Source organism: Lathyrus oleraceus, chromosome 2 (genome assembly GCF_024323335.1).
Source record: "Lathyrus oleraceus cultivar Zhongwan6 chromosome 2, CAAS_Psat_ZW6_1.0, whole genome shotgun sequence".
NCBI lineage: Eukaryota > Viridiplantae > Streptophyta > Magnoliopsida > Fabales > Fabaceae > Lathyrus > Lathyrus oleraceus.
The window spans coordinates 238,756,318-238,766,850 of NC_066580.1; the positions used below are offsets into that span (position 1 = coordinate 238,756,318).

General features: G+C 31.9%; 1 protein-coding gene across 1 annotated transcript; it reads right to left on the bottom strand.

Moving 5' to 3' along the window:
* Positions 1-4,377: 4,377 nt before the first annotated feature.
* Positions 4,378-8,551, bottom strand: LOC127119011 (acyl-acyl carrier protein thioesterase ATL3, chloroplastic). The gene is made up of 5 exons (XM_051049224.1): positions 8,068-8,551; positions 6,004-6,104; positions 4,992-5,101; positions 4,754-4,849; positions 4,378-4,673 (listed from the first exon to the last, which is right to left on the bottom strand). The coding sequence occupies exons 1-5, from the start codon at positions 8,277-8,279 to the stop codon at positions 4,557-4,559; spliced, it is 636 nt and encodes a 211-aa protein (XP_050905181.1). The 5' UTR covers positions 8,280-8,551; the 3' UTR covers positions 4,378-4,556.
* Positions 8,552-10,533: the final 1,982 nt, after the last annotated feature.

Consider the following 10,533-nt stretch of genomic DNA (forward strand, 5'->3'; position numbering starts at 1 on the left):
GACCCCAATTTTAACCCTAAGATCCCTCATGTTATCTCATCATATGCATTAGCATTGGGATCACACATTGGCATCCTCCTTACCCCTCACTCATTGGGTTTGCATTGGGAGAGATCACCAAGCACAATTTGATTGTATCATACTTCATTTTTCATTATTTACTAACCAAAATACCAAAAATATGTCAATGTATAGTTTGTTGCTTTTATATGTTGTGTATGCTCACCTATGCTCCATCAAGCTCATATCTAGGGTTTAAGACCCTCAGTGCAAGGAGTTCAATCAAGAATTGGTTTACATTGACTCTAAGTATCATATATGGATCCCCATGTTCTTCACATGTTACTTTGATCAAGAAATCATCAAGAGTTTGGAGTTTGTTTGCCTTGGAAACTCTAATTCATTTGGGTATCTTGTGTGACTTCTTCAACAAGTTTCTTCAACAATTGATCAAAATCTTCAAGGGATACTTCATATCACATCATCTTATGCATATATGATCCTCCATGAGTCCCAAAAGTCAAGAGATTATCAAGCTAGTAAGTTGGTTCACGGTGGTTGATCAGAGAAAGTCAATTGGTCAAAATTGGGGTTTCCTAGACCCTATCTCCTACAGTTTTTGTCATATGAAAATGATTCCAAGAGAAAAGTTACTCTAAATGACATTCCAAATAACTTTCATGTTGAGGTCTAAATAACATTCCAAACAACTTTCATGTTGAGGTCTAGAGCTAGTTGTGACCATATTAAAGAGGTTTGAAATAGCTATAATTTTGGTGAAGGAACTTTTCTCATTTGAAGTCCATAGAAAAAGTTATTCAAAGTGGAAGAAGTGGACATTTGACTTGGGACTTAGAAAATTTTCAAATATGTTTGATTTCCCAAACTTCCACCTTAAAACTCATCATGATCCAAGCTTCAAATAAAAAAGTGTTCAACATGAAAGTTGTTCACCTTGATCTCACCTTTCCAAAAAGTCCAAGATCATCTCATTTGGATCAAAATTGAGGGACTTGCGCATGGGTGTAAGTTAAGGGACCATTTGGATAATTTCAACTTCCATTTTTCATATCCATTTGCATGGACTTCTAACATGATTTCAGCATGATGAACATTGAACTATGGATCAGATTACATCATCTCATGGGCCTAGTGCACGCCCATGCATCCATGCAAGAGAGAAATTCAAATTTTGCCAAAATTGGAAGTGTGAAAATATCAATCACATAGCCTATAAATAGAAGTGCATTGTTATCAGAACTTCACCAACACCTTGCCCAAGCTTTGCTAGACTGATTCAAACCCCCACTGCCATAGAATTTCTAAAGGTTTCTCTTGAAATCGAGCTTGAACTTCATCTTCTGTTTGGAAGTTCAAACTCCAGAAATTCACTTCCCTTTTCATCTCAATTGACTTCTGCAAGCAAGAGGAAGAGATAGCAATCAAATCCAGATCAAGATCAAGTGGAATTAGATCAACTTGAAGGTGATTTTTCAGAAACTTCTTCTCTTCAATTCTCCCTCAATTCTTCACCATTCTTTATGAGTTTTGGTTGTCTGAAGTCCTATCAATGTAGGCAAGAATATTGAGTTGCTTTGAGGTTAAATCGAAGTAACTCAGTTCATGATCCTCAAAATTCAAATCCCTGTATCTTTTTATATACTTGGAATTGGACAAAATTGAGGCCAGATTCGAGCTCCTAAGCATTTTTTCTTTAAATTCATGTCTTGCTTTTTCATTTTGGTGATGGTTGATGATGGACCAGTCCGATGAGGTCCACCGGAGAAGAAGACCGGAGCTTTGGCTCCAATGATGTGTTATCATGCGTCTCAGCCATAGGATCCATTTGAATTGTTTTAATCTTGGGTGTTGCTTTTGATTACCACGCGTGTGCTTCAGTTGACCAAGGCACATGTGGAACGCGTGTTTCTCATCATCTGATCTGTCATCTCAATTAATGAGGGAGATCAGATGGTTCTCATTTTTTTTTTAATTTCTGATTACTTTATTTAATTGCTTATTTTTAATTAATTCATATTAATTTCATTATTAATCCAAAAAATATGGGACTTTCACCCAAAAAACTCAAATAATTTCCTCTTTTATTTTCTGATTTAAAATTATTTTTTGGATTAATTTTGATATTTTTCATGAATTAATTGTTCTTGTGCATATTTTTTATTGTTTAAAAATACTTCTGACTTTTCAAAAATAATGAATTTATTTGTCCAAGGTCCTTTGACCTTATTTGACCTATGATAAATCTCTTAGTCATTTATGTGGTGTTTTGAAGAGGTTTTAGATTTTTGATCAAACATAATTTAATTTAAATGCATTTTAATTTGATTTTTAATTATTTAATTGTGTAGAAAGTATGGTGAGCCATTTTTATTGACTTGTGAAGTTTGACTATGTGTTTAGGTCTTGGTCAAGGTTGATTTGACTTTTGTTGGATTAAAGTCATTGAATTTAGAGGATTGATGAAATGTACATTTCATCTCCCAAAATGAACGAATGATTTTAATTTGATAAAAGTCCTCCTTTGACCAATTTGTGTTTGTCTCATCTCCCTTCCCTCTTCATCTTCAATCCCATTCTATCTCATCCCTTCCATTGACCAATGAAGTCTCAATATCCTAAGGCTAATTGGTTCACCAATAACTTCATGTTAGATTAACCAATACAAGTATGGATGAGATTATATCATCCTTTGATCATTTTCTTTTTGTGTGTGGTATGTTTTAGGAGTATGGTTCATTATACCATGTCTCTAACATGCATTAACACCAAAATTTTAATGCCCGACCTCAGATAGTTATCACTTCTACATAAGTCCAATACGATTGCTTAACATAGCGCTAAATTTTGACCCAAAAGACATAGCATTCTAGTAAATGAGATTGTAAGTCTTTCCCCTTTCATGGTATTGTGTGGAAACTTGGCCTTTTTTCCTTCCTTTGGAAGATGTCTTGGTTCAAGGATACATGCTTGTGAATAGAGGGTTGAGTGTTCTCCAAAGAATGACTTAATCAATTGAAAAGAAAAACTCCACTAACTTCTAATCAACTAACATTTGACTAACTTTTATTATTATTGCTTTTGATTTCAAGTCATTTATTTTATGCCATTTATTTTCAAGTCATTTACTATTTCATTTGCCATCTACATATCATTTAACTTGTTTATCTTTATGTCATCTTCACTTTGCTCACTTGAGCCATATATTATGATTGTATATATTTGTTACTTTGAATCTATGTCTAATGCCTTATTCTGAGTCATTCAATGAGTATGTCATCTGATACATGGGAAGATTAAGAAGAAGATTATGAAGTTATTAGCTTGGATGTGACTATCTTTATTTGATGTCTTGCTCTTCACTTTACTACTTGCTTATTGATATTGCTTGATTTAAAGTCCAAAGGAAAAGTGGTTTTCTATATGACATTCTTGTCTATTGGATTGGATCTCATTTGTCAGATCTTTTCAACTCTTAACTTTTAATTTTTGATTAGGATTAGTTTTTTCATTTCCTCTCATTTCTTAAATTTCAAATCACTCCCCCTTTTCAAAATCTTCTTTGCTTGTAATTTCTAAACTTAGACTCTTTTTGCAAATTAGAAACTTTTGCCTTATGTCATTACATTTTAAACTCTTTTCTTAATCAAACTTGTAAATCAATCTAATCATATTGACTAAAAATTTCAAAAGATAAAAAGAACTAACACTCCTTCAAACTCTTTTAGGTCATTTTGTGCTTCTTTTAAATTTAAATTTTTTTATTAAAAGCAATTCACTCACTTTGAAATTGTTACCACGAACTACGAGGTTTTGATCCCTCATTTTTATGTTGGTACATAGGCACAAATCTGAAGTTCTTGTCAAACATAAAAATATAATTAATGAATTTTTTTCTCATCCCTACACTCTACTTATTGCAAACATCATTTTATACCAAAACACATACATATAAAAAATGGCTCCCTAGGAATACCTAAGACACTTTGGATGTTAACACATTCCCTCTATGTAACCAACCCACTTACCTATAATCTCTAACATTTTATTAGTTTTGATTTGAAAACTTTTTATCTTTGGGTTTTATTCGTACTTTTCCCTTTTCCTTTGGAAATAATAAAAGCGCGGTGGCGACTCTGATTTTATTGACGTTAAGTTTGTCCATAGCTTAATGGTCATGAATTTACCGCTACAGTGTCAATGTTGATACATACACAGACACGACTTTTTTCAAAGATGTCGATGCTACATAGCCGTTAATAATTAATGAGGAACAGTGAGAATGAAAGCCTTAGAGAGCCTACAGATTCCGACCGGAGGAAAATGTCCCTATGCTGTTTTTTACTAGGCATCATGAAATTATTGCTAGAATTATGGTTTAAATTAGGTTTTTAATTATTTAAAATTACACAAACCTCCATTACATAACGGTACTACTTCGAATGACTTGCCCATCCACATGCCAAATTGAAGTCAAGTACAAAAAACAGTTTACTTTCTCAATGATCTATCAATCAAATGTTCATGTGAAAGATTGACTAAGAATCTTCTCTACGAATACATTTAACAAACTTAGACTTAATATCTGCCGGAATTCGAATGGGGCGATAGTTTTTGTCAAGCCACACCGCTGTGGCCTTGGCTTCCAAAATAGGCTGTCATCAAATTCACCAAATATCAACAAATATTTTCAAAGATTGTAAAAAAATGTAAACGGTAAGTGAAGAAAATAGACCTCTAGGTTTGGTAGCTTATAGATGAAGTGATCAAAGAATATACGAGCAGCTGAAGAGCCAGACACCTTAACCTTTAAGACAAATCTGTCACCACTCTGGTAGCAAGTTGTTTTAGAAATCAGAACAAACAATGGCAAACAGATCTATGCTATACAATATTATCTTTTACAGTACTACCTTGCATAAAGAGGTTATACCTAACGAATACAAATGACAAACAAGTTTTGCGTAACTTACTCTTAGAGGTGCAAGGAATTTGAAGGATAGTTCTGACAATGCTAATGCATCACCACCACGAGCCACCCCATCACAATTAATACCAATGCTTTCCAAGAATTCATGGCGACCTTATGAAGATATTTATAAATAAAAACAATATAAACTATCAGTTTATGCATGGAAAAAATAAATATTCCTTTTAATTGCTACAAATATCAGAAAGATACATTAAAAAAATTGTAAATAATTAATTCAACATATTACAATTCAGTTTCTTGCTATGGGTCACACTGATCACATCAGTTAAAAAAACAAATATATCACAAAACAGATCAAGTTAAAAGGGACAACATTTAAAACCATAGCCAAGATATGAAAAGTACCATATGTAAAATACTTCAGAGAACAAAAAAGAAACTAGCAGTGTCAAATAACTGTTAGATTGCATCCAAATTTCAACAGAAAATTTTTCATGTGACCCTCGAAAAACCTAAGATATAGACAACACCTCAAGCATCAAACCATATATTGTCAATAACTCCCTTGAATCAAGGTTAAGACCAATTACATTCCTTTTCAATATGATTATCGAGTCTATAACTTTGTTTAATCACGAATAAAAAAATATAGAAATTGTATCTTATGCTGCTCTAAATTTGTTGCTTACCAATTGACATGGGTAAATTTAAATATGGAGTGCAAGTCTAAACTCAAGTCATTTCTTCAAAACTACAAATCATACTATATACCTTTTTCCCTTGAGAAAGTGATTAAAGATACTGACTCTAAATAATGTTTTGATCCAAATGTCATCAAATTACCGCAGCACTGCTGCTCAGATTATGCCATGTCAAACTTAAGTTTTCATTTAGATTTGTAAACGGTTCAAAATTAACTTCTGTTTTCAATACATAAAAAACAAAAAACATCTAAAACATCATCTAGAAAAGGTGATCTCAACGTAAAATTCAGATAAAAGTAACAGTTTGTGGTATTGGAAATCTACATGTAATAACTCATGAGGTCTCACCATGTTGACAATAACCTGCATAAACCGAATTGTTGACCACACCAAACTGATCCAATTCATAATCGCGAACTTTTAGTTCCACATCATAGAACTCATTCATGCTGCAAAATGCCAAAAGCAAATGAGTATAACTTGTTGACCTGCCTGTGTTAGTACAAAGATGTGTCAACTTGCAAGAGGAATATTATGTATGATCTGAAGAATGAACAAATTTACATTTACATTTCCAAGATTTCTGTAAAAATATAATACTGTCAAGCTAGAAACAAACGATCCTACCCAAACTGCTCAAACTTTTCTGTGCACAGAAAGAAATGAAATTTAATTATTTGTTTTCTATTATACCCTTGACGATAATTAATATCTCTTTTGATATTCTTGTAAAGAGTAATTTAAAAAAAAGTAGGGAGTATACAATATTTTTTTTCAACTTATGATATTAATTGCAGTTCTTAATTTATGCATTAAAACCACAAATGACTCCAACACAGAATGGAGGGAGGGGATAAGAAAGAGATTAATTAATATAGGCTTAAATCCAGTGTTGGTTCCTCTATTTTTATCCCATACACATTTTGGCATATTTTTTTGGTTGATTAAATGGGGCTAGAAGCCCAAGAAAAAAAAAACATCCAAGTCATATTCTATTAAGTGGGGTCGACTACATAAATCAACTTTCGCCATAATATTCTATCTAGGACCATACTTCTATGCAAATCGCTAAACTCGATATCTTTCTTAATAATTTCTCTTATAGATTTTCTAGGTCTTCTTTTATCTCTAGTTGTTTGACTTCTCTCTATCTGATCGTCTTTCCTTACCACACAATCTACAAGTCTTCTCTCTATATGCTCAAACCACCTAAATCTATTTTCCACCATCTTTTCTACTTTAGGTGTTATCTCAACACCCTAATATTGTTGTTTCTAATCTTATCATGTTTAATTTTACCACACATCCAACACAACATCATCATCTCTGCTACACTAACTTTATTCTCACGTTGATTCTTAATCATCCAACATTCTATCTCGTACAACATCGCAGGTCTTACTGCAGTCAGATAAAATTTTCCTTTCAACTTAGCGGTCTTTGTATCCCATAAAATCCCCGGAATTTTTCTCCATTTCAGTCACCCAACTTAAATTTAATGGTTTACATCCCCATTTGTTTCTCCGAGAAAACTAAAGACAGAAAAAACTGAAGCTAATCCACATAAAGATCCATACTCATGAGCCTAAAAAGCTAAATAGAAGGATCTTCAACAATCCTAAGTTAAAATTAAAGCTCAAAGATGCAAGAAAATTAGCACATTTATTCTTAGATCTGACAATATGGTTGATCTTAACATTTTCTGATTCAAGGATGATGGTTGATCTCAAGGTCATTAATAAATTTATTGTTTATGAAAAATTATGGAGCAGCGCTACTATGAGATTACTCCTCAAATCTAATACAATAATTCAGCAGACAACTTAGCACCACTACTCCTATTTTGTAATCCATATATGATCAACCATCTAAGGCCATTTGAGAGTATGTTAAGTGGGCTATTTCAAAGTCTCAAATATTTCATAGTTAAAATATAATTAAGCAGGGTCTCGTGATATATTTGTCATGGTTAAACCCAGACTAAAGAGGATCCCTAGTTGTTTTATGATGTTAAACCGTAGCTAATTAAACCATGGCCTCCAAAAACTTAAAACCATCTGAACATCAAATTGAGATATGAAATAGGAGGAACAAAATAGTACTTTAGCCGCCACGAAACATAGAATTTATCCATAAGTAAGGTTAGGATTGAAAAATAATAACATTAACACTTGAAATTCTAAAATGACAATGATTCATTTATTGAAACAAAGCAAAGAAACTTGATTGTGAATTGATACATCAAGGGAAAGCAAACGAGGTAGTACAAAATTATATACGATTCATCAATTGCAAATAAAGAAATCCCAATTTCAAATTCAAGTTCAACAACTTCCACAATGGTGAGAAAAATAACTACAACTGACAATGAAGCATAAAAAAGGGTTTTGAGGAGAAATTACACGTACGTACCCTTTGCCTCCGCTGATATCGAAGAATGGTAAAGAGGCAACAGCAAATACAGGGGGAACTGACCGGAGTTCCGGTGGGTTGAACGGTCGTCGGGGAAACGGAAAAGTGAGAGATGGTCCGTTGAGGTGAAACGATGTCGTATTATGGAGTAATAGGGAAGAAAACGCTGTCGCAGAATAATTGGAGCAACGAAATGAAAATGGGTTCAACATTTTTTTTTTTAGTATTGCAAAATTGAGCGTTATAACCTATGTTCCAAATGAATCTTCATTTATGCATTTTCTTTTTAAACTGAAATTAGGTTATGCTCCTCAACAAACTAATTGGCTTTCATAAAAATAAAAATAAAACTATGCATTTTCAAATGCACAAAATTAAGAATCGCCAGGAATAAATTTATCTCCTTCTGGGCGGTACGCCAGCTTCCGAATCGCCGCCAGGAGTAAGGTTATCTCCCTTCTGGGCGGTACGCTCGCTTGCGATGACAATATAGTTTTGGACAATTCTGTTATAAAATTTAAAAATTTTAAAAAAAATAAGAATAATAATAAATTTAAATAATAATAATAATAAATATAAAAATGAATGTAAACAACAATATAAAAATAATATAATTAAAAAATATATTAAATAAATTATTGTTTAATTTTTTTTTACAAATAGAGAGAATATAATTTTTAAATATTTATACAATATATTTTAATAAACTTTCTTAATTTTTCTTACATATTTAAAAAAAAAAAGTCGACAAATTTTTATTATTTAATATTTGGATTATTTTCGTTTTTTAATAATAGTATTTTTTTTGTATATAAAAATATTTTAATTAATAATTTATTTATTTTTATATATAAATATTATTTTAATCAATAATTTTTTCTATATATAAATATTATTTTTGTTTTAAAATTATTTATAAAAATATTTGAATCAATAATAAAGTTGTTCTCGTATATAAAAACATTTGAATCGATAATAAAGTTGTTCCCGTACATAAAAATATTTGAATCAATAATGTATTTTTTCTCGTATATAAATATTATTTTTGTTTTGAAAATATTTATAAAAATATTTAAATCAATAATAAAGTTGTTCCCGTTTATAACCATAATTGGATTAGTAATTTCATTTTTCAGAGATCTAATGGTGACTGACTGTCAAGAGTATTTTATTGAATCAATAGTAAAGTTGTTTTTGCATATAAAAATATATTACTCAAAACATATTTTTAAATAATATATAAATAACCATTATTTCAAAATATTTACCAAAATAATCAATTTTCTCAAAACAATCAACCAATGTGTCATTTGCATTGCCGCATGCAATGAATCTGTTGAACATAGGCGCCATTTGCATTGGAACATGCATGTCAATTTCGCCACAAGGAGTGGCGCACGCATGTCCAATGCACCACATGCAATGGTGCATGCATAGTCCACTCAGTGGATGAGCCAATGCATGTGACTACTGCTCCTACGCATGCTCTTTTGTACGTCTATAAATACAGAATCACCCTCCCATAATTTTTCACACATCTTCTTACTATCTCCTTCCATTTTTCTTCAATCTCCTTCCATTTTTCTTTAAAATATCTTCATATATGTGTCCTTATATTCACAAGAGAAATATCGATTTAATTTTTTCAGCAGTGCAGCCTCCGATGAAGATCTGACTTTAGAACGTAGATACGTTCAAACATCATAACGGGACCTTGAACCGTTGGTTAGATGGAGAAATTGCAGAGGGTGAAAAGATCACAATAATTCAACGACTTGATACCACGTTAAACCAAAATGGAGAAGTGTGTTTATGTGTGAATGTTAAAACTAACAGAGATGTTTACATGATGATGTATACTTCTCACAAAATTGTTTTGATGGTTGTAATCGCATAGTTATGTTGTTTATTTGTTGTATTTGTTTGTGATGTTATTTTATTGTTGTAGTTATTTGTGTTGTTGTTTAATTATTGTTTAATTGTTGTTTTCAAGTTATTGTAACTGAATCTTATGATATTTATGAAATGACTATTGTTTTTAATATAAAGAAAAAAGGTTACAATTAAAGTTATGTTATTGTGTTTGGTCCAACACTAGGACAATTTGTACGATTATGATCGGGTTGGCGACATGAACTACATAATCTCACCATTTTGTTCGTCGTATCCATTTCGGTTCAAATATGGGTGTTGTTTGGGCAACCACTTTTCTTTCTTTGCATTATTTCATTGTGCCACAGTATGGCCCATTGATATGCAGACCAATAATCCTCTTTTACTACCACCGAAAAGTTAATTTTGTAAACATTGCATAGGTTTATGACTTTATAAATGACAGATAGTAAGTTGGAAGGATCTTACCGAACCTTTGAACATGCCGCTATGACATGAGAGCAGGGCATACGAATGGCTTGGAACTTTCCGTAATCGCACGAACCTCTATCTAGTTTCACTTGATAGTGTCCC